Genomic DNA, 25,607 nt, shown 5'->3' with positions numbered 1-25,607 from the left:
GGTTCAATGGAAAAGCCTTGGAGGACAGTTAAATCAGTCAGCCATGACGTTTAAAGTCTGATTCTGTCTTGTCTTATACTTTAAGAGAGAAATTAGCTTTTATGGCTGGTAAAAATACAAAATCCATTTTCTTATGCTAACTTTAGCTCTATGTCAGAACAATAAAGATACTGTATCCTCCCCTAGAAGTTTTTATTCATAAAAAACCCGACATTTTTTACTATTTTAGCTCCTTTTATACAGGGAATCCAGCTTTGTCACAGAAAAATAAATAGCAGAGAACATAAACAAGCGATTTAAAATGTCTAAAAAGACAACAGAGGAAGTACAGACTACTAATGTTCAGTTTGTTTTCTTATTTACAATTAAGAGCCTTTTATCGACTGCAATGGATTTCTAGCTTCTCATCTCTCAAATAAGCCACATCAATCTTTATGACGACCACCTGTGAAGAAAGAGCTTCTGTCAGTCAATTCTGTGTGAACGTACTAGCTGGGCCCTGACGTCCAGGAGGGCCAGGAGGGCCGGGGAGTCCAGGGGAGCCAGGGCTTCCTTCGAAGCCATAAGCTGGTATGCCTGGGTTACCTTTCTCTCCCTTTGGGCCTTTGGTCCCAGGAAAACCTGGGGTTTCACGACCACCTGCATATGAGGGAAATTGAAATTTTAATGTAAAAATAGTTATGTGATATATTCTGTATAATATTGCATTTGTGTGTCTGTGTATATTACCTGGACCAACTCCACCGATTCCTGGTGGGCCTGGTGGTCCTGGGAATCCTGGAAGTCCCTGGTCACCAGGGGCACCAGGCAGGCCACTGAAACCTGGGTCACCTGTTGGTCCTTTAGCCAATCAGAGAAAAGGCGGTCAACATAAGAAACTTGCACATATTAAACAAAAACTCAGCCACCTGGGATTGATCTATTAATGTCTTATTGTTGAGGTGGATTTTTGTGTTACCTTGAACAGAAGTGCCTTGCCCAGAAACGTATGCAGGTGGTCCTGGTGGTCCGGGGTCTCCCTGATCTCCCTATTAAAAACACACCACCAGTTCAGAACAAAATACAAAACAGGTCTACCTAAGGGTCCCATCTGGCCCACTGGATGACTTTGCATACCCAATATCGATGCACTTGTGAAGGCTAAAAGGTGCAAGGTTTAACAGTGAGTAGCCTACTACATGTAAAGTGCTGATTCGGAGGCTTTCCACCCTTCTCAATAGCTTTCACTTAAATTTGCTGTGGAGATGCCAGCAATACTACACAGGAGTGGGAATATTTGGGGAAAAATGCACATCATCATCCCTCTTGTAAATGGATAAACATTTTCAGAATGTAAAGGAAAACATTTGGAGTTGTTCTTTTACTGGTCTGGCCAACTTGCAATCAAATTGGCCTGTATGTGACTCATAAACTAAAATGACTTTGACACCCCTGACATTATTTTAGCTTGACTTGGGACAAACTTTTGCCAAGCTAAAGGACTCCTAATTGGTTTAAAATAAATGTTGTATAGAATAAATTGCTAATGCCTACACTAATCAACCTTAGAGGAATACTCTAATGTATTTGTTTGTGATGCAAGAATATTGACACCATCTACTGTATATATGCTGCAGAGGCTAGCGTCAGGAGCTAGCTAACGTTAGCTTAACGTTAGCCTTACGTTAGTTTAGCAGAGGGACTGGAAACAGGGAGAAACAGCTAGCCTAACTTTGTCTAGAGCTTCCAAATCAAAACGCCATATCTCCCCAAAAATAAAGAAAAAAAGCGACATATAGTTGTTTTATTGGGATGTTACTGTTAACCTAAGTTAAGCTAACTGGCTGCTTCTATTTAGCCAACTGTCATTTCCGTTTTTTTATGATTTAACGTTAGGTTAATTCTTGTCTAGAAAGCGAATAAGCTCTTGTTAACCACAATTTTAAACGATTCCTGTAAAATATTTACAAATAAATTTCTTTAAAAATATTTACAAATAAATTTCTTTAAAAATATTTACAAATAAATAATAAATTAACTATTTACCAGTTGACTGGGTAAATGACAGGAATATCTTGCACAATGCTTAAAAGAAAAGTTTCTTCATCTTCATATTAAACCAGCCTTGGTAAATTCATTGAAGAAACACTGGCGCCATCTGCTGGTGAAATGAGGGTATTGCAAAGAAAACGCATAACCCTACATAGAGTGTTAATTCTGAGCAGGTTTTAAGTAAATAACTGAGTGTGTTTCCACTGTAAAAGTGACAAATATAATACTAATTTAAATAGAGAAGCTTCTCACTGCTGGAAAAAATGTAAGTAATGATAACTGTTGGTGAAACGGCAAGACAGTTTGCTTTGTGCTTGTTAGGTTGAATTGGAAGTGACATTTTAAAGTTGCATTTGGATTAACATCTGCAAGTATTAAATAAATAATTTCCTGTTAGTATAAAACAGTGATTTCTTGTACACTAACTACAGAAACAGTCGACTATTAAGCATGGTATTCTAAATACTGTATGCAGTTCGTATGTAGAATTAAAATGGGACACAACAAAATATGTCAACAGCCAGTGTACACAAACACACACTCATCTTACCTTGGGCCCTATGTATCCTTCTTGCCCGGGGTAACCTGGAACACCTCTGAGTCCCTGTGTCAGGAAAAAATTAAGTAATTTGAATTTACTGTACAGATAAAGGAGGCACTGAAGTACAATCTAAAAGTACTTGTACTTTATTGCACGTAATTATTCCCATTTTTCTGCAACTTTATGCTTGTACTTGCAAATATCATGATTTTACATCATTATATTTAACAGACAGCTTCATAGTTACTAGTCAGTTTTGCGATTATATGCAAAATATGTATAAAAAAGTAATATAAAACTACTACTAACACAATGTTTAAAAAAAAAAAACGTAGTCTGGGTTAACCCTGAATGAAATGAGTTTCATCTGCGAATTAACTAGTCCTGTGGCAAGTACAATAAGCACTGTTGCCATGGTAACCAGCAGTTTAATATACCTAGCACAATGATAAAACTGCTAATGAGAAATATGTTCGATGTGTCCTGTTAAATGACACCTGTAGGCCAATCAGAAATAAGTATGTCTGTGTATTTTCTATGTCCATGCCACAGTATAATGTCTCATAATATCAACTTATGAGTTATTGAATGTTCTAGGGGAACAGTTTTGACAGATGCCCACCTGTTGTCCTGGAGATCCAGGAGGCCCGTTAAACCCGGGAGGACCCTGTTTGGTGGAATCAAAAGCGACATCAACCACAGAGGAAGAGGGAAAGGAAAGGTGACACCACAGAAAAAGACAAATAGCATATTTCACCATGGAAGAAGAACATAAGGAATCACCAGTATGCTGAGGTTAGGGAAGGATTTATACCACAAAAGGGCATTTGTCTACTTCTTTGTACCTCTTCTTTACTGTACGCAATAACACAGTGCTATAATACAGTGTGCTAATAGCTCTTACTCTTGCACCGGGGTATCCAGGAATGCCCTTCTCTCCGTATTCACCACGATAGCCGAAAGGTCCCTGGAATTAAGTGAAAGATAGTTAAGTGTTTCTTAAAGTAAAACGTCTCTCATTGATCTCTCAGCTGTTTCAACAAACCTTTTTAAGCTTTGGTGTCTTCCTACTTAACACATTTGTTCTGCAGAAACGTCTTTGAAAATGTTTATTTCAGGAAAAAAACACTTACAGGTCGGCCAGGATTGCCAGGGTATCCTCTGATTCCCTTTCGACCAGGTTCACCCTTTGAGAAAGACAGACAGAACAAACTTAACAACATGAGAACGGCATCATTTTGCATTAAATGAACTATGAGCAACATTTAGAGTCTTGCACATACTTTGTGTTCAAACTTACCTTTGACAGCCAGTACAAACAGTGAAATCTCACACGAGAGACAGACGAGAACAATTTAAACCTGTCCTAATATTTGAATCAATACTTTCATAGTGGCCTTGAGGGTGATGGGAATAATATTTGGATCAAGTAGACAGACTGTGGTTCCCAGCCCAGCTGCAGTGCTCTTCAAACCCCTGAGAGGATGCACTGTGTTGGGCTTGGAACACTAAAGAATCCAGGGTGGATGATTCAGATTATTTCCGTCTCTATGGTTAGCAACAAGGGGATAAAGTGCTACCTCTAATGTTCACAGTGGGCTTTTCCACTCTGATAACTGTAGTGGCTTCGGTTACCTTTGGTCTCGATGTGTTCTTTATGTGAGCTCAACTTTTCCTGGCAGCCACTGGATTTTTTTTTTCAGTTTATACAGTCAATTTTTATCATCACAGTGACCTTTTGATGTCCGTAACGTTTTGTCAAAGGTTCATCATCATTGTGTGGTACTGAAAATGTAACTGTGAGTGTTTTAAAACTCTCCTCTGTTGGTGCATTCAAGTACGCTTTGATGTTTATAAATGCTGGAAAAAAAGCATTAGATTATACATTTTTTAAGAAAATGTAAACATCGTGTTATCAAAAGGATAAAAAGGTTGTGGATGTTGAAGAGTCCTCCAATGCAACAGCTTTTCAAAACAGACCTACTGTAACCAACCTTACCACGTGATGATAGAAAGTAATTATTACCTAAAATAAAATGAAAACACTAAAAGTTGTGAAATTAATACTGTAATGGATTTTCTTTTGCTGGTTAGTTTCAAGTCTCTGCAAGTTAAAGGAATACTTCACCCCCAAATGATCATTTCTATATCAGTTACTCACCCCATGTTACATTGGACTTGAAGAAAAGTTTGGTTTTCTTGCATGCCCCCATGGTGGACGAAGAATCCAAAAACTGAGAAAAATCTTGGTGAATTAGAGTAAAGAGGGACGAATTGCCTCCATCAGTTCACTTTGATGAATAACCTTCTAAAACACCAAAGTTGCACAATGCTACAAAGAAGCTCCCGATTGAGGCAGTGGTAGACCGGCAGCTCCTGTGTTCAGTGAGGTAAAATGACCGTTTTTGTCAACAGAGTCTGGCTTTGAAGAGAATTTGACTGGATAAATGAGACTTGGAATATGCTATACGAGTTGTCGTAGAGTTTGTAAAGAGATATTTTGTTGTAGTTTTGCCGTCGTTAAAAGCGGATCCCTATGACTTCGATTCATCAAGAATTTTTTCCATTTTGGATTCTTTGTTCATCATGGAGGCATGAGAGAAACATGAAGTTTTCTTCACGAATTCAAGGTAACGTGGGTTGTGTAACTGATACAGAAATGATAATTTGTGGGTTGAAGTATTCCTTTAATTTCTGTACTACATAAAACAAGATTACACCAATGGCTATTAGGAAGGTAAGGCAGCTTTGTACAACTGTCGATGAGTAATGCCATGTATTCAAGATAGACAGTTTTGGGGTTAAACACTTGCAAAACCATACATATTGTTCGACAAACTTATGACTTAATCACCAAGAGAAACTTGTATTGATTAGGTGGGAGGTTGAGGGACACATGGCTGTATTTGTCCATCTTTGACACAGCTCATCCTGCTCGCCATTCCAAATGTCGACTATGAGAAGACTTGCGTTTTTCCAACAAACCTGCATTCCTTTGTCTCCTTTGGGAAAACCCACAAACTCCACAACGCCATTGATCATTGGCTGGCCGGGGTCACCGGGCAAGCCCACGTCGCCCTGGATATCGTAACCAAGGAAGAGGAGAACTGTTTATACTGATCACCGTTGTGACGGTGAGATGGCAGGGCAAGGAGGGGAAAGGGGGCGGATGAGTTTTGGGAAGACGGGGGAGAGATGGGGGACCGTTGACTGGAGGACGGGCTCTGTTTGACTGTGGATGAAGCCACTGAAGGGGCTGCTGTGACAGAGCGAGCGCAGGAGTGAGGAAACATTAGGGTGATGAAGAGAGGGTGGTCTTAGTATGAAGGTCATTGCTTTAGTCAACAAACTTTTATCAGGGTCAAAGAATCTCTGGAGGCAGAAAGGATCGGATTGGTTGAGCTACACCTCAATGGAAGGAGCCATGGGTCTATAGTTTTGGTTTTAGCTACAAAATTTAATAGCAATTTGCATTATTTTTATGCAATCTTGATAATGAATGCCTTTATTTTGGTAGGTCGGAGGACAATCTGACTATCTGCACAAAGAAAGTTGATTTTCTGACGAACAATTCTCAAAATAGATCCAATTACTTGGTGTTTCCAAAACTTTCAGCCACATCTTTTAGCCTAAATTCTGTACGTAGGTCATTCGCTGACAGCTGAGCTACTCCATCTGGCAAGGAAGGTCATGAGATATGGACGAAAGCTACAGAAACACCAAGTTAGTTGACCTTGCTTTGACAAACTGCTTTTTTTAGGTCAAGATTGGACCTTTGAGCTCAATAATTTGAACTTAAAGCACCAGCTATGTTAACTTCCTACAGATAGATTCATCGGTCCCTACTTCAACTGGTTCCAGTCTAATGTCAAGTAATGGGAAAGTTAAACTGAATTACATCCAAATATTGCCTCCAGAGCAGCTGTGCTTGTAGAAAGTGTTGTGTGACAAAGTATCACGACAAAGATGCCGGGGTGATGATCCATTGGACCAACCTTTCCTCCTCCTCCCCCCCAAGTCTCCTCCTCCTTTGGCTCCTCATTTGTCTTCCCCTCCATGGCTTTAAAGTTTGCTGCAATCACTGCTCCTCTTCCTCTTTTCACCTTTAGTTTCTAACAACAAACAGCCTGCTGCCTGCTGTGTTATTGACCTTCTTATTGCCACTTTTATAATGAAACCCCACCACATCCGAGTGTGTGTGTGTGTGTGTGCGAACATTGTGGAAGTGCTACGACCTCTGCTCCTAGCCTTCCCTTGCTGTGTTACCTTAGATCCTTTGTAGATAGTGAGAGTTTGTTCGCTTGTTAGCGACCCGTCGCCGGGAGTACCACTGGGTCCGGGAAGACCCACGTCGCCCTGGAGTCCGAAATACACACAACACACCGTTAGCCAATCAGGAGGGGCAGAGTAGTGGAGCAGAAACAGGAAGAGGAAAGAGGTCAAGATGGGAGGTGAGAGGAAAAGATGTAGATATAAAAAGAGAGAAGGGGCAGAAAAGATGAAGAAAAGAAAAAACAAGCAGAGATGATAGAAAGATAGATAATAAAACTACATGGCCAAAAGTATGTGGACACCTGATCATTACACATGGAGCTAAAGTAGATGTATAAAGCTTTTTGTGGCTCGAGTCTAGAGGGAGCTGTGTGAAATTTAAAAAAAAAAATTGCCTCAAATTATGTCACTTGAGTCAGCATCACTTGGGGCTGAAGACTACAAGTTTGATGTTTGCTAGCATGACACGCCTGAAATGCCAAGTTGCATTGTGGGCAATGTAGGCGGCATGTTTAGACAAGGAAGAGGAAGGCGAGGAATAAAAAAGACAACATCTCTGGTTCATGTTGATCCTTTGTTTGTTTTAAATTGTATTTATTTTAACTCTTCTTATGTATTCATTTTGTCTGTTGCCTTGTTTTTATTTATGAAGCACTTCGTTATGTCTTCTTATGAAAAGTGCTACATAAACAAACTTACTTGCTTACATAAAGGTACACTTTGCAGAGTTTGTCCTTAAAAACAACGTATCTACTCAAACAAAAGTAATCCCTCTCAGTCATCACTTATGACCCACTAAAAGTGTTTGGCAGCATATTTATCTGCAGAGACTCTGCCCCTTTGCCTGTATGTTCTTATTTCTTGTTAATCTGCTGTGTTTGGGATGTTCCTGGGCACAACACGCAGGTGAAGGCAGAACTTGAAAGAGGGTAGTGAACAGGCACCAGACTGTGAACAACGTACCTCCAAGAAGAAACTGAGGAAATCATGGATACAGCCGCAAAATGCAAATATGAATCTGGGATTGGCTTTCACCTCTGCTGGTGATACTGTTTACAAGCAACAGTGTACCATTAATATTGTCGAAAATGACCTTGTGTGCTGCAGGATTAAAATTTTCTAGACCACAACTGCACATAAAACACATCTGTCCACGTACTTTTGGCCATATAGCGTGCAGAGATAGATAATGTATAATAGTGAGAGGAACAAACACGGCCCTGGTCAGCTTTGCTCTCTTACAAAGTTAGATGTAGATAGATAGGTAGGTGAGTGGGTAGGTAGGTTTGTAGGTAGGTGGGTGAGTAGGTAGGTAGGTAAGTAGGTAGGTAGGTGAGTGGGTAGGTGGGTAAGTGGGTAGTTAGGTAGGTGGGTGGGTAGGTAGGGAGGTAGGTGGGTATTTAGGGAAGGTAGGTGGGTAGGTAGGAATGAAGGTGTGTAGGGAGGGAGGTAGGTGGGTGGGTAGGTAGGGAGGTAGGTGGGTATTTAGGGAAGGTAGGTGGGTAGTAGGGATGAAGGTGGGTAGGGAGGGAGGTAGGTGGGTGGGTAGGTAGATAGATAGCTAGGTAGGTAGGTAGGTAGTTAGGTAGGTCGCTACATGGGTAGGTAGGTGGGTAGGTAAGTGGGAAGTTTGGTAGCTACATGGGTAGGTAGGTAAGAAGCCAGGTAGGTGGGTGGGTAGGTAGATAGCTAGGGAGGTAGGTGGGTGGGTAGATAGATAGATAGATAGATAGGTGGGTGGGTAGGCAGGGAGTGAGGGAGGTAGATAGGTGGGCAGGTAGGGAGGTAGGTAGGTAGATGAGTAGATAGGTAGGTGGGTGGGTGGTTAGATAGGTAGGTAAGTAGGTTGGTAGGTAGGTCGCTACGTGGGTAGGTCGGTAGGTAGGTATGTGGGAAGTTAGGTAGCTACGTGGGTGGGTGGGTAGGTAGATAGCTAGGGAGGTAGGTGGGTAGGTGGGTGGATAGGTAGGTGGGTAGGTAGGTGGGTAGGTAGGTGGGTAGATAGGTAGGTGGGTAGGTAGGTGGATAGGTAGGTGGGTAGATAGGTAGGTGGGTGGGTAGATAGGTAAGTGGGTAGGTAGGTAGGTGGGTAGGTAACTACGAGGGTAAGTAGGTAGATGGTTAGGTAGTTGGGTAGCTTGCTAGGTAGATGAAAAACAAAAAAGAACAGAACAATATATGAATGCAAAGAGGAGAGACTTGAAGACACAAAGAAAAACAGTAAAAGGAGTGATAAAGAGAGAAAGAAAGACAAAGAGAGAGAAGGAGAAGAGAGCTCAGGGATACTTGTGTTGAGTTACTTGTTGATCAATTGTAAGATATCTCAAGTTCCCATTTTCCCCCATGGCTAAAAGAGAAAAACACCATCCTAAAGAAACCTATCTAAACAGGCTCAACAGTAAATCCAGCTGTTTCCACATTCAGTTCAACCCTGAATCTGTCTGAGTTCAGTGTTTTGGTGGAGCATAACATGCATGCAATGTGTGAAGAAGATGACTTGTTAGTACTCTTTGTGTGATTGTTTCAAAATGAGATGGGTGGGTGGATGGAGGTTGAGGAGTCAAAGAGCAGGCAAATGGACTACAAATCCCAGGGTTCACCACCACCAGATGCCCAAACGTGATTAAAGGGAGGATAAAGTGTGACGTGGGAAGTAGGAGCAAGTGATTCCAGCACCCAGTTACAGTCCACAGATCGGCCTCCACAGTGACAGCTCAGACATTTGAATGATGAAGTTTTATTTTTTTAGTATTTGTGTACTTTTCCTGATTGAAGCAGAATTGATATTTAATGCTGGACAGTCAGGTCAAGATTGAATACATTTTACTTCAGCATTTGCTTCATTTTTCTAATTTTGGAGAAAAACTTCATCATGTAAAATCTCTGAGCCGTCACTCAACAGTGAGGGAAACAAGTGTGTAATGCCACTGGTCAGCACACAAACTACACTTCAAGTAGATTTTGGGATTTGATTGAAAATTCAAAATGAAACAGTGAATCCAGATCTGACTTAAAACACATCTGAGGGAGTTTGCGACTTGTCTCAGTGGCACCACAGATCATTCGAAAGAACAAACCAGACTGAATCAAGTAGAGGTTCATGTGATCTTTTTATCAAACAGGAAACGGATGCAACAAACAGTTCAGTGGTCAATCTGAGGATGGAGAGAGGAGGAGGAGGAGGATGGAGGGATGCAGGGATGGGTGGGGTTAGAGGAGGGAAGGATAGATGGTGGGTGAATTAATGCGTGTTGGACGGAAGAAGTGCAGGTTGCCAAGCCACCACCAGTCAGACACACACACATACATACACACACACACACACACACACACACACACACACACACACACACACACACACACACACACACACACACACACATAAATGCATACACACTCACACAGCTAGGACCCAGCTAGAGCACTCTAAGCCTGCTGTTTTGGTGTCTGTAGCTGACATTAACGGGAGCGAAAGTGTAGAAACCACAACGTTTTACTGTAAAACCATGATTAATTTAATGCTAAGTCTCTTCACCATTTGGTCACAATAAAGAAATGTTCTTAAGGAAATTCTCAGGCCTTTATTTAGTAAGGCATAAGGGTTTAAAACAATGGTTTAAACCAAGCAAACTTCATCGCGCAGTCTAGTGACACGGTTGGGGCATGTTAGCCAACTTTAGCTTCGCACGAAGGCTGCTAGGTGGCAAAAAATGCTTCCTTGCTAACTAGCTAAACAACAAGCTATAAAAACATCCCTAAAGTTATCAGGAACTGGCTATACATTCCAAATTGTGTCCAAAAAACCCCCAAATTTCTTTTAAATCAGCAAGGCTACCTGGTCTTCCTGCTGCCTGATTTTGCGCTAAGCTAGGCTAATGCACACCTGGGTAGACTAAAATGAAATCATCAGACTTATTTTAGCCTATATGACAATCAATTTTACGCCACAAATGTTGGACTCTTCCTTTAAAGTTTATTTCTAATGAGTTAAATGTTGTGGATTTTACACTTTGGCTCCTGCATCCATCTCAAACTATCGCCTGAGATGATAACATGGAAATAAAGTATCCTCAATCTCACTCACAGGCAACATGTAAACAGCTTGTGTCTTGGTATAAAACATCTGTATGTCACTGTGTACATTCTGAGGTGGGAATTAACACCAACTAAAAACTCAAATCCTTTGATAAATGGCATGCAAACCATTTACACACTGTCCAAATGGCTTTCACTGGTATTATAGTGTCTTTAAGTCTGAGGAGCTGAACTACGACTGTTCATTGTGTAAGTGATGGAAAAACTGAAACTGAACGAGACAAGAACAAAGAGTGCGTTCAAGAGTTTAAAAAAGACGTGCAGATGTTACTGTTCAGCTAGCTGAACTCACTCAACAGGCCATTACATGTGTGTATCTGCATCAATCTCTACAGACAAATGAGTCTACATGCGCTCTTCAGTTAACAAAGCATACCTTGTCTCCTTTCTCTCCTTCATATCCGTCACTACGGCTCCCCTAAAAACAACAAGGGTTAACAGAACGCACTTGGAGGAACAAGAACAATAACTTTCCACATTCTTTGACAGCTGTGCACTGCCTTATCACAGAATATGATACATGATTGTACTCTGTTGTTTGACTTACCATTGGCCCTGGGAGACCGGGAGGACCAGGTGGGCCCTGGAGACAGATGATAGATAAAGTCAGCAACAAAATCAGAAATAATATTCACAAATACTTCGATCGAAAGAAAATTTAAAATAAGTATTCTTAGACAGGTGGAAAGATTTGTGTCAAATTTATGATTCTTAAACATTTCGAGGTATCATAAAAGCTAAACTCCTGAATTTTAATACATATTACAACATCATCTTATGGATTAATTAACAATAGATTATGTAATAATAAAGTATTTCCTGTATATTAAACTGGTTTTATAGCATTTTTCCTTACACCATCAGCTGCCACAAACCACCATCAGATATATAACACACAGCACCTCAATCGGCCTGAATTTGATGTATGAAACACAAATATGTAACTGAACATAATGTCTATATGCAGGGAGCAGTCTGAGGTGAATCAGTTTACATACGGGATATCCCTCAGGCCCTCTTGGACCAGGATAACCAGGTGGACCATCAGGACCTGTGATACCCTGCAGAGAATAAAACACAACCACGTCACAACGATGCGTTCAAAGAAGTACAATAGGTGTGTTATTTTGTATTAAAGATAATTTATCACAACGTAGAGGAGAAAAGTAAGAGTCCTACCGGCTGACCCTTGATTCCTTGTAAACCTGGTATATACTAAATATGGGGGAAAAGAAAAGCACGAATTAATAAACATGTGGCACATTTCTTTCATAATAAAACAGAACATGAATACATGTTTTATCTTCATTACAGAATACAGACAGTTATGCTGACTGGTTGATGGATAAAATCTCTCTTGTTTGGGGGCATCTGTACACAAATGAGATTTATGGAAAGTTTCATGACCACTATGTTATTTTAATTAAATTTTACTGTGGCACCACCTAGTGGCCAAATCAAACTTTGTTGGCTCAGGCCTGATAGATTTATGTCACGAATTAATTTGGTTGAAGTTGTCCAGTGACTTTCTATAAAATAAAACAAATCACAAATATAATATGTATGTTCAAAACCTATTCTAAATATTTTTCTGGGTTTATCCTAGCGGTGTACTGGGGGTTTACACAAGCATACAGGGTATACCCACCTCCTTTTCTGGCTGTTAACAGTATACCCACCTATTAGCCAAAGGGCCAATGGAATATATAGGAGTGTATACCCGACTCCTCCATGGTAACCTAGGTATCTACCTCGTAGTACACCCACCTCATTAACTACCACTACACCAGTGGAGTTCATCAAAATATTTTACGAAAGAAATGTGGTGCAGATTATTCAAAATGTCTTGGGTTCTTGAAATCCTTGAATCCCGGACCAAATGCACACCAAAAACTAGTTCCACCAGATTCAATATCCTAAAATAAACTCTCCAGGATTGTGACAATGGCAAGTACAGTAGTTGGCGAGACACTAAAGCCCTTGACCCAACTCTTTACAGAGAGGATGAGGAAGAAAGCGAGGTGTATCTTAGCAGATAACTCCCATCCTCTCCTCAGCCAGTTTGAGCTCTTGCGCTACGGAAGGCGCTATAGTGGACACAACAAAGATGATCTAAAGTTCTTTAGTGAGCAGGAAGAAAGACAGAAGATGAGGAAAGTGTGAGACCTTACCGAGACACCGCCATCTGAGATGTATCTAGGCTCTCCTTTCTGACCCTTTAGCCCATTAGGCCCCTGTTGGAAGAGAGGACACCATCAGTATTAATCTACCTATCACAGGCAGTGACAATAAACGCTACAGTCTCTTAATCATGACATTCATAGTATAAAGACTACGAAGAGGAATTGAAGTTTGTCCTCACAGCAGGTCCAGGATATCCAGGTCCTCCTGTCCCATAGCCCGGTGCTCCAGGCTCTCCTCTGGTCCCGTTACAACCGTCCAGTCCTGGTGGGCCTCTGCCACCCTCCTGACCCGGGTGACCCTGCAGAGAGACAGAGGGGAAGGGTGTATTCTTCAAGAACAAGCACTAACGACGGCACTGCGGGATTATCCTTTTATCATAGTGTGAATAATGTATCTTTGTTTTCATCACAGAAATAATATCTGCCCATTCTAACTTTAGCCTGCTTCAGATAGGAATGTTAGCTTTACAACATTAGAAAAACTATGACTATAACAACAGGATGATGAAAGATATTTCTAAATTTTATTCAAGTGCATGACCGCATGTGTGTGCGTATTTGTGTTTCTGGTTTACTCACAGGTACTCCATCACTTCCTTGGAATCCTGGCACTCCCATAGGTCCCTGTTAAAGCAAGTAATCCATTGTGTTAATATTTAATCATCTTCAATAGTGACACCTGGTGGCGAAAACATGTCACTGCTTGTTTGTTGCAGAGTTGTGTTTAATACTGCTTTAATGATGTTTGGTACATTTAGTTTTAGTCATGAAACACAATTAAATCAATATTTTAGCTTAGATAATTAATATATTTGCTATAAAGCCATATAAGAGACAGGTTATTCTTTCACAGAACAATATTTTGTCGTAAAAATAATATATGAATCCTGTTATGATCTATTACACCCACCTTGTCTCCTTTGGGGCCAGATGGTCCCTTTAGTCCAATGTGGCCCTTCTCTCCTTTAGGCCCTGTAGGCCCCGGGCCCCCACGTGGCCCCTCTGGTCCACTCTGACCAACCTCACCGAGAGGCCCTGGACGACCCTGAGAGAAGACAGGAGACACGGTTACTTTTCAAGTCAAATAGGAAGAACAGTGAACCTAAAAACAGAAGCGAAGGCTCCATTTTTATTCCTATTATTAGTATTAAGTCAAGTTAAGCGTGTCTAAAGAAAACTGTAATAAGTCAAAAATATTACATTTGTGACTGTACATCATTAAACAACCTCTCTTCTTACAGCCTTGATTCTGATAAGGAAAACTTACTTATTTGAAACCCCTTTTATTCAACATTTATACCCAATAAATGGTGATAACACACCATAATGTAGTTGTTACCAAATATTAAACTGCTTTAATCTCTTGTGAAGGGTCCATAAGTTGATGCTGGTATATGAAAATAGAATTGATGGTTTTATAATATGACACAGTTGTAATTTTGTGTAAAATATGTGTTCACAGGAGATGTTTTTTTGTGTAATTGTTAATTAATATGCACTGACAAATGTCCTTATATCTCCTTATATGGCATTAAAATCCGTTATAAATTATTTATTATATGTTTAATTACTGCTCATAGATAATCAATATGGCAGGCTGAGTAAAATACTGCCTTTGGAAAGATATCCGAAATATCAATATTAGCTTGTGTGCAACATTCTTCCTGAATGGTATTAGTACTACAAATAATAATACGTAATATTGCAATCCCAAACAGAAAAATTATATTAATTAATGTGTGACTGCATGATGCCTTGATAACGGATCATCTAATCCCCTAGAAGGTCAATTTGAAGTTCTAAGTTTTGTGTCTTTGATTAGCTCATAAGTGCTTTTACATGATTCATGGCCTTTTCGCCAACATCCTCAATCACACACCATCATCCACCTGACGATTGAGTTTTTCAAGAAACACTTGAAAAACAAATTGCCAGGGAAGCCATTTTGTCTCTGTGTTGTGGATTTGACGGGTGTGTTTACATGAGATGGAACAAGTCAGGGCAGAAAACACAGCTGTGGGGTTTTTTTTGTTGTTTTTTTTAACTCAGGGAGGGATGTTAAGATGTGAGAGTGGCTCATAATCCTGAATCTGAGAGGGATGGTGAAGTGCTTTATGTGGGCATGCAGCGGCACGCGGTCTTGGATGGTGGTCTGGAGGAAAAACTGCTACAGTGGATTCATATTTGGTTTAAAAGTCACATTGAAAAGGCAGTTACTGAATTGAACCTATGATAACATTTTAGGGATAAACTTTGTATGTATTTAGGAAAGAAGTCAGCTGTGACGCCTTAATCTTGTTTTGAATGTGCTGCAGGTGACAGGCTGCACTACCACTTTCTACCACATGATGGCAGTAGAAAAACAACGAAACAACATTAACAGGTGGACGAACAAACAGACCAAAGGAATCCCTCTCTTGAATGGCAGAGTTTAAGACACATGTTCACACTACAGCTTCGACTACTCAACCTGCCATTAGCTCATATTTTAGGCAGTATGACAGGGTGGAGAGAAAGGAGACAGATGGAGGGTGGAGAGGGCGGAGAGACGGACAGATGTCTGGGTCAAAGGAAAGTCAGAGGATTTGATTTTGAAGTGACTCATGCTGAAACCTGGTTTATTATTGTTTTCACAGAGAGCTAAATTACAGGTCTTGATATTCAAAGCTACAACATGCAAACGGGGAACTTGTTTTACTTTTGCATCAATGTACTTCATATAGAAAATTTGAATATAAGCAATTTTGTTTCGTTACCACATCACAATACTATGCTCATAAATTCATTCATAAAGATGTCAGGCAATTAAGGTTACTGGGGGAAGTAAACAAGTGCTGCAGATGTACATTTAACATTTATGAGACATTTATAGACACATTTATGGAGCTAAGATGCATGTAAATGCTGGCATGCATGCACGTGTGTGACTGCATGTTCCTCAACTTTGCCTAATTTAGCTACGCACTTAAATCACAATTACAATATAAAGAAGTTAGGTTAAAAAATGTATGCATGCATATTACATTCACACACAGTAGTCTATAGCACACATATACTGTTAATGTAAATGCACAGAGGTTGCACACCCTTCATTACACACAAGGTAAAGGTTCACACACCCCTCTATTACTTCCACACACACACACGATACAAAAGGAAAGGTAATTCTCCACTCCACACCTGGTCCTATTCATATATAACTGCCCTGCCTGCAGACACAGACTCTGAAATAACAAATCTAACATCGGGGACATCATGACACAAAGGTCAAATACCAGTTATAAACATCTTTAGTATTTGTTTTAACCTGCAGGGAGAACGAGACGGGTGGAGTTTATAGCATCCGGACCACTTAGATAAAGACTGACAATCACACAGAAGCATAGAAACCTTCTTCTGACTGTCTAAACTTTATGTTTTATTCTGTATGGCAAAGCACGGGTCACTTATGAAGCATGAAATCAGTCAACCAGGTCATTTGTTTTAATTAAATGACCCTGGTAAAAACTAGTCACTGTATGTAGCGCTATAAGGCATTACATATGACACTGGTGGAATCTTGCCGCTGAAGACAAGACAAGGAAGAAATCAAGAAATGAGAAGTGTAACATTTTGGGAACATTTCTTTTTTGCTTTCTTGGTGACAATATCACTCCAATGTCTGTCTGGTAAATTTAAAGGTACAGTCAGCTGCAGGTTAGCTTAGCTTACCCTTCTCTTTTTGTTAGAGTTAGACAAGCTAGTTGTTCATCAGTGTGCTTTAGAGGTGCTCTAAAGCTAAGCTAGCTGTTTCCCCCGATGTCCAGTCTTTATGCTAAGCTAAGCTAACCATCCGTTGGCAGTTGCTTCATATTTAAAGGACAAACACTAAGGTAGTATCGATCTTCTCATCTCACTCTCGGCAAAAAAGCAATTTAGTATATTTCCCAAAATGTTTAAAGGCGCTGTATGTAAGAATGTGGCCAAAACGGTTACTGCACTCAAATTCAAAATACTGCCGTGAGTCGTATCCGCCCCCCCTCCCCTACAGATTTGAGGTTGCTGAACAGCGGCACACTGGAGACTGATTTGTGTTCCCACGCGCGGCTGCCGTGGCAGGGCCGCGTCACCGCGTCCTTGATCTTCGGTTTTCCAGTGGACTGTTCGAGCAAGTCCGGCTTCTCTGCTGCTAACGCTGCTGCCGGGATACAGCGGAGGAGACTGCTAATGCTATGTACTGGGACACTGCTAATGCTGCTTGCCGTGCTGCTGTAGCTCAGTCGTAACTGTAACTGATGCTGAGACTCTACTGACTGCGTGACTGGTAGACGGCGGTGGGTGGCGCAACAGGCCAAAACACAAATTCAGAACATAAACATGATTTGCGGACCGTAAAATTTTTTTTTAAATGCGAATATTCTGGCTGTACTATTGTTGTCAGTGAGATCAGTATGTTATATGAACATTATTCCTTAGTCTCTGTGACATATTAGGAGGATATTGCGACTATTTGCTTTAGATTTCTTACATATAGCTCCTTTAAGTATCAAAAGAAACTTGAAATATATTGTATTTTTGACGTTTACAATCAACCATTTAAAAAATAAAGGCAGGCAAAGAGAAAGGGAACCTTTTACAGAACCTTCACTGTATGGGGCTTCTATTTTGAAAATGGAGTCTCAGTTTGAGAAAGTATAAATAACCTCTAAGATAGATTGTAACACAGAGTGTAAAGCCTATCTGAGATAAACCAATAGCCTAATTTTTTGAACACATAAACTTGACATACCAAAAAAAACTTAACAGGTTTGACGGCAAGAACAGCACTGTAGTGATGTCACCGAGACATATTTCCTGTCACTGCACTTTGGTTTTTAAAGGAGCTCGACACAATATTCAGATCGTATCTAAGACTCAGAAGTTGTCTGCACACGGCTCTCAACATGGAGGTGGCTCAGCTGGAAGCTAGCAGCTTAAGTTGCTAACAGCGTGAACAGTGCTAACAACAGCAACAGTGCTGACAGAGGTATTGGTGTTAACCAAGGGGAACCGTAAGGTGGCTTAAGCTTCTGCGATGATTGCCTCCTGACGTTAGTTGGAACCGCTGTATGAGCGCAGTGCAGAGCGGCAGTGATTAGCTAGCCAGTGGGATACACACAGGGGACCTATATGCAGTGTATATGCACATGCACGTGTGGCTGGACTGTCTACCACAACAAAAAACAGAGAAGCTCAGATTATAACACACACAGATGGAGCATGACTTCATTCCTTGCTCACGATGCCATGACTCCACTATATCTTCACATCACAAATAGTTGTTTACTGCTATGTTAATGTTCTGAATATTGTATAGAGCTTCTTTACAGTGTCAATGACCCATGATGAGCCTTGACCATACTGTGCCTTTGGGGCTGCAGCTCTGCTTCCAGCCCACGTGGCCTCAGGGGCAGGCAGGTAACAGTAATGACAGGGCTGTGCCAGGTAAAGGCAGCCTGCCAGAGCTGTCTGACTCGCAGCTCGCACTCACACCTGGTTTCACCCGCAGAAAATATGCAGGGGTCCCACAGGGAGCCACTTTCTCTCACGCCTCGCCTTCCTTCCATCCCATCCTCCATCACTCTTTCTTGTCAACCTCATCACCTCTAGTTTGGGACTTTCATCTTGTTTCTCTGCCGGACTTGTCATCTGTCGTCCTGTCATTCTGCCCACTTCCTTCTGTCGGCCTCTAACCTGTCTTCACCCCAGCTGCAAGCACACTTAAAGTGCCAACCAGCTTCTACGGTAACCTCTTTGTGTCTATCTGAAATAGACATGTTTTACAACAGAGGGTTTTGGGGTCAACTTGTGAAAGGGCGCTGGCGTCTTTCTAGTATCTATTTTCAGGTCACAGGGGCATATTTAAAGACTTGGCTGGCTGTCTGGTGTTATTTAAAGGTGAAAGGTGAGGTGTGAGTTAAGGTGAATAGACGGTTTGGTCTCGGTATCCAGCGTGTGCTAAATACTGCTTTTGTTGCTCTTATAAGATCTTAGTTATACGTAACCATGCATGGATATAGAGGTACTTTTCTGACTTGTGAAAAGCTAATAGATGTAAGAAAAAGCTACTAAAATCTAATCTTCAGAGAATCTCTTTCAAGGTCAGCTGGAAGCGAGTGTCTTTGAGTGTTTGAAGGAGAAGGTGAGGTGAGTTTCTAAAGGTTTAAACCACCTCTGTTTATTCCCTAACATGGCATGGAATTAAAAAATGCAGTCTGCAGAGGAAGGAGATCACAAAGTGGAGAGTGGAGATAAAAGGGAGGGGATGAAAGGGAACAAAAAAGGAAACCACTAAAGACAAAAAAGAGCACTGTTAAATCTCCTCAGATGATTCAGAGCTGCATGAGGCTGCTCTGAAAATGCCCACTAGGTGGCGATCTACCATCCCACACAGATCACCACCCCTCAGTAACCTCTGTATATGAAACTAAGTCTAGAGCCACTAGAGCAGCAGTTCAAAAACTGAGGAGGAAATACTTTTTGCTGCAACCCTTACCTTGTGATTTTTGACAGGTGCATTTTTAGATTAGATTTCCACACACACAAAAGCATCCCTTTTTTTGTATCAACGCAATGACTCTTCTTTTGGTGTAATTACTTAAAGCTGCTTCTATATTATTTTGGCCACTAGGAGGCAGAATAACACCAAAACAATCTGATAGATATGCGTCTCTGACTTATTCTCACCCTATAAAGTTGTTTAAAGAAATTAAAGACAAAGGAGAAAGAAAGGAAAACAAAGGAAAAGAAAAGACACCAACAAAACAAGACAAACCCACTAACGTGACGGTTAATTGAACCCTGCTATAATGCAATACTTTAGTGAATAAATATGAGGCCAAACGTAGCAACAATCCACCTTATACATTCACTTTTGTTACTATACATGAAGACATAATTCCCCTTTTAAGTAACGAGAAGTACCCTTTGACTAACCTGAAGCGACACTTTTAAACACTTTATAGCTAGCTAAATGCTAACTTAGCATTTTATTCAAGGCTCTTGCTTCCAGACTAAGGGGCAAAAGAGGCATTTTCATTTCGCGTTTGGTCTGAACACACCTTAAAGAAGCTAGAAGGTTAACTTTCTCTACTAGCTAGTCACTGAATTAACTGTTACTGGGCAGATGGACTACAGTGTGTTTGTCAGAGTTTTATTTTATAGACAAGACCTCTAAGAAGGTATACCACAGCTTGAATGTGCAGTAGAACCAAAACAATGTGCTAAAAGAGGCTTAAAAGCTCCGCAGAGCTGCAGAATTAGGTGATAGCCTAATTGTCTGTGGGATTGTCACTAAGAGCAACCCTTTTCTTATAACACCTCCTCATTTGACAAAAGTGGAACTTAAAGACCCTAAATATTTATTGTCACTCCTTCTTTGTTAAGGTTACAAGGGATTTATTACTTTGGTTACGGTCCTACTTCATCTCTGTAGTCCACAAGGTTCACAACTGGTTTGCACACATTATACAAATAATGTACTTTGCTTTTTATACACATGGAGACAAATTTTATCTGAGATCAGTCTACCTCCCTGCCAGCGTCTACCGGCACATCTCACCACACACACACACCCTTGCCAGTTGGCATCCCCGTCTGTTTTCATGCCAGCCCGTCGGGTCTCCGCCCGGCTCTTCCAGACCTTCCATCCTCATCACCTTCCAGCAGACTGGTCAGTTTGTAGGCCCAAATCCCCTCCAGCACAAAGGGCACAATGGAGCCTATTCTGGGCCACTAAGCTCTCTGGACTTACTGCTCCCATCGGGCCTACCTCACTTCCTGATAGAGGAGAGTGCTTGGACAGACAGATTCTAGCCGCCATGCGTGTGAAAACCAGTGTGTGTGTGCGTTGGCCACCAACGCACGCGCGCCGAAACACGAACACACACCCTCGGGCCCTCTGAGGATTTATCAGGACGCATTGTTTCGAGCACCGAGTGTGCTGGGGGGAAGATTTTAGCTGTCACACCGCATGCTCACTGGGGGACGGTGATGGGAGCAACGTGGAGGGGGGGCTGGCAAACGTTGGGTCTCTGGGTGCAAGTTTAATCAGCGGGGGCAGTCTGATAACCTAATTACAGTTTGAGCCACATGAATCGGCAGAACCTCAAACGGCCTTTTGACAAAAACGGCGAAGCGATGGCTACAAAACTGTGCTCAAAGGACGGGACTTTTGATGCTATTAAAGATGAAACAGCTGAACACACTAACTAAAAAGTTGGCAGCTCCCACACTCATCTGCACACGCACATAGAGACAAGAGAAAGAGGGAAATCCTCTCTAGATGGGAATGTTTAGGTTGTGTTGTCTTTTTTTCTCCTATCCCCTCCAGCGATCAGACGGCGAACCCAAACACCTTCATCTATCTCAGACATGTTTGTCCTGCTCAGGATGAGTGATGATACAGCAACCAAAGACAGGGCCGACACAGACAGAGAGATGGCCTCATTATCTCTGCATAGGGGCATTTAGGATAGATTTTCTCAGATATGTGGAAGGTATAGAAACAACAACAAACTGGGAGCAGCTGGGTGCTAAGGATGCCATCACACCTGCATTATAATTCGTGTAATCGTTGCATTTTGGTTGTTTAAAAGCCACGAAAAGCTTGTTTACTGGACAGTTTTGGTGGTCCATGATTCTGCAAGACTTTTGGCATCTGATCCATTTTTAAGGTGGTTATTGCTTTACTTTCTTCTGCTAGATTTACTTTCTGTCCTTTAGATTCGGACTGGTCTCCTTATACCCATCAAACCTTGTGTTTTTCTATCTTTTCCTGGACTCCAGACAGCTGAAACGTCCAGTATGTCATTCATCAATTTAACTTGTACAAATACCAAAAACAGTTAACACTCCAGATGTTCCGCTCCAAAAAATCTGAACCATTTCAGGGTTGCTCTCCACTTCCTGGGTGACTCAGTGTTTAGAGCATTTACTCCCATCACGGTCAACCATGTAGACTTTTGTATGTGTTTTTTACTGTGTTAATGGAAACAGATGGAACGAAGAAAATGTGATATAAGCTTTTTATGACTATGGATTTTGGTTCTATTTAGGTTTTACGAGGTATTCCTTTAAACGATTTCCTTTACATCAACATAAACACTTAACATATGCTAGTGATGATATTGTTCTACACATCCTTGTGGCTCAGGTCATCACCCAAACTCCAGTAAATGAGCAATAAAACCCTTTATATGTTGTTTGTTCGAAAAGGATAAGGAGACTCTAATTAAAAACTTGGGAACCAACACTATTACATGGCGTTGGTTGCTTTAGCCAATGTCCTGTTAAACTACCATTAAATGTAAATCAATTAGAAGAAAAAGAGTCATTTCGTTCACATGTTGGGCATCCCAGCAGTTTTGGCTTCTTTCTTTCTCTCTCAGACTGATTCCCACCCCTCCTCTGCACTTCTGACTCATCTGTTTGTAGTGATGGCCGCTGTTAAACAAACAACCTGTTCTCTCTTTTCATCCAGGTGCTTTCCCCTCCAATAAAAACCCCATTAACGGTCAGCGGGCCGAGCTGTCCCACGCTGATGATGTCATAAAGTCGTGGTGTTTTCTCAGCTGTCGGGACAGGAAGTGAGCTCCAGTACAAGGAGGGAGGGTAAAAAACAGCTATGATACTTTTTGGTTTGTTGTTCTTTTTGTCATTTGAAGGCAAAACATTATGAGCCTTAAGAAGTGAGACAAAATGTTTCTTTCTCCATCAAATAACCACAATTTCCCACGAGGCCACACTCAGGACAAGCTGTTAAAAAAGCCATAAATATAATACAGAGGGGTTTTACTTCACAGCCTTAAAAACTGGAACTAATTGGTGTGCTTGGGACTGGAACGAAAAATTAGCCTGAGGTGACTGAGGCGCAAACAGCAGATGTAATTGGCATGTTTGGCTCGTTTAGACCTTAAAAACCGATGTACAGATGTGACTGTTGAGGTAATGCAGATATAGATGTCTGGCAACGGCTCGAAAAACAATTTCTACGCAATAATATGATTTGTTTGGCTCTCAGGGGGGATTACACTGAGGTAAACTGAAGATGAATACAGGGAAAATTAACGTTTCAATGTTCAATTTGAATTTTAAAAAAGTAATGTTTCTTGGTGATGCTGCAACATCTCTACTGGACAGCAGCTCAGAGTAATAAACTAAAGTTAAATTAGGATAAAAATGGTCCTCCCAAAGCAGACTCTTCATCAGTTAATCCCTTCATCCCTCTTAAAAGAGGGAGCGCAGTAGGGGGAGTTCGGAGATAGGGAGTGGTGAAAGAGGCATCCCATATGGAGCACAATGAGCAAAGAGGTTACGGAAGGAAAACTGCAAGTGATGATATTATTAAGAAGAAAAAATCAGCATGTGATGTTGAGTCACTGGGAAATATAAGAAGATATCTGTGTATTTTTAGGTATCAACTAACTCACAACTGATACTATTAGCCACTCTGCCTGATGATCTGCCCGTACAGACCTTGTCATTAAATGTAATTAATTGGCTGCTCTTCGAATAGTTACAAACCTGAAAGTCACCTGCAAAATTTTGCCCTTCTAGTTCAGGTAAATTTTCATTCCTCTTCTTTATATTCTGCTTTTTGTTATTACTGCTAGATTACGGCCTGTTTTATGATGTGTTTAGGTGCAGGTAACCTTACATTCCAGCATGCAAAGCCAACTTTTGCTACATATTATTGACATGAAATTAACTGCTTGAGTGTTTGTGCAGTCTGTAGCCAAGTTTCCATCCAAATTTCTAAAAGACTGTCAAAAGAAAATCAATATTTATGTGTTTCCATCCACTACCGGTATGTGAATATGCAGGTTGTTCTCATGCACTGTGTGAATTTATACCTATGAAAAGTAATGCGCCAGAATTCGTATATATCCCACCTAATTATGAGCCAGTAATTTGTATATAATGCATGTTATCGTGAGGGAACGATCATGTGACTAATGCACATGGGGGTAAAAAGGAAGTAGTATGAAGAGTCCATGTAAGGAGAGAGGTTGGGTTGGTGGATAGGTCAAACGAACACACAACTTTCCCCTAGGAGACAGGTGTTCGTGTGGCGTGGAAAACCAAGTGAACTTGAGTTATTTTAAGGTATGCTGTCATGGCCTTCACCATGTTTTTTTTCTCTAAACCCAGCCTACATAACTTTATGTTAAGTATGTAGCGTAAAGATGCCCAAGCATGCTTATTTTCCTACACCTAACCTAACTGATGAGGGTGCAAATTTGTTGGATAGATATCAGGACTTTGGCGCAATTAAGACTAATTTAAAGAGCGTCAGTCAAACTGTGATTAAACAATGAATGACTTTAGCTCAAGTCAAATTACCTAGAACGAACACACTGAGTTTCGTCTTTTCTTAATGCTCTAAAACAAGTTTCAGAACCTTTCTTAGTAAAGTCTCGGCATAGAAATGCAACATTTTCAAAGCTGTGATGATCAGGACAAAATCCAGGCTGTTGATTAACGTCAACCTGCAAACACTAACTGTCAAAATCCTCATCTACAAACAACTCTGAAATCTGCTGACAGCAGACACAGCTAAGAATGTGGAAGATGACAAATATAAATGACAAAATCATACTTCAGATCTGATTCATCAAGGATGTAAAAATATGTGGTGAGTGAACCTCCTGCTTTTCTGTCAGCTTCACCTCTCTTTGTTTATAACAGAGGGAAAGAGACACGGTCACGTTCTCTGCACGACAAAAGAGGCAAAGTGTGTGAAGACGAGCTCGATCCAGCTGTGTTTAGTTAGGTAGAGATTTGAGATTCCTGCAAAGTTTGTTAACACTGATGTGCATATTTTCTGTATCAGTGTGTGTGGGACTCTTCGCCTCTACTTTATCTTCTCTCTCTGCTGCTTCAAAACAAGACAGAAAATACAGCAGACAGAGACAGCTGTACTCCCTCCTGATACAATCTGACGCCCACCCAACCTGCAGGTGAGGCCCCTCCGACGACACACTGAGGGTCAAGATCAAAAGCGTCCTATTATACTCACTTTTAATTGTGTTTATGTTTAAGTTAACCTGCATATATTTAATCCAAACCGCACGCAGAAACATAATTGCACATCCTAAAGTATTTTTGTCCTGTTTGAAGGTGATGAGCTCCCACATGTTTAACAGCGTTTTACTTTAACCTTCAGTAACGAGCAGGGTGGGGCGACTGCTGAGAAGCAAAAATGTCATAAATGATAGTTTGGATGTGTGTGTGTATGTGTGTGTGTGTGAGTGGAAATGTCATAAATAACTCTGCCGTCATCATCGCATCAAATCACAAGAGCCTATAAAATCAGTAATAACCAGTTTTGTACATTCCTGCCCTTTGTATAAGTGTGTGTGTGTGCATGTGTGCAGACATTAGATCACCCAGAAGGTGTCTAATTCCTGCTCTGTGCATAAAAGACAGCAGAGGGGGGGAACCCAGTGACACCTCTCCCTCTGGCA

At 41.0% G+C, this 25,607-nt stretch overlaps 1 protein-coding gene across 2 annotated transcripts in view; it reads right to left on the bottom strand.

Moving 5' to 3' along the window:
• Positions 1–25,607, bottom strand: part of col4a6 (collagen, type IV, alpha 6) — a 132,269-nt gene that overhangs the window by 21,365 nt on the left and 85,297 nt on the right. For both annotated transcript variants that reach the window (XM_050067715.1, XM_050067716.1), the window contains exons 5-20: positions 14,033–14,167; positions 13,702–13,746; positions 13,302–13,421; positions 13,111–13,173; positions 12,119–12,154; positions 11,938–12,000; positions 11,487–11,522; positions 11,316–11,357; positions 6,839–6,928; positions 3,706–3,759; positions 3,477–3,539; positions 3,195–3,239; positions 2,582–2,635; positions 959–1,028; positions 730–840; positions 490–639 (exon numbers count right to left, since the gene is read on the bottom strand). In XM_050067715.1, the coding sequence (XP_049923672.1) occupies positions 490–639; positions 730–840; positions 959–1,028; positions 2,582–2,635; positions 3,195–3,239; positions 3,477–3,539; positions 3,706–3,759; positions 6,839–6,928; positions 11,316–11,357; positions 11,487–11,522; positions 11,938–12,000; positions 12,119–12,154; positions 13,111–13,173; positions 13,302–13,421; positions 13,702–13,746; positions 14,033–14,167 (1,177 nt within the window). The remainder of the gene's footprint in view (positions 1–489; positions 640–729; positions 841–958; positions 1,029–2,581; positions 2,636–3,194; positions 3,240–3,476; positions 3,540–3,705; positions 3,760–6,838; positions 6,929–11,315; positions 11,358–11,486; positions 11,523–11,937; positions 12,001–12,118; positions 12,155–13,110; positions 13,174–13,301; positions 13,422–13,701; positions 13,747–14,032; positions 14,168–25,607) is intronic.

The sequence above is a fragment of the Epinephelus moara genome, chromosome 17, assembly GCF_006386435.1.
Source record: "Epinephelus moara isolate mb chromosome 17, YSFRI_EMoa_1.0, whole genome shotgun sequence".
Taxonomy (NCBI): Eukaryota; Metazoa; Chordata; class Actinopteri; order Perciformes; family Serranidae; genus Epinephelus; species Epinephelus moara.
Note: the sequence above shows the minus strand (reverse complement) of the source record. Positions and strands in the feature narration are given on the sequence as shown.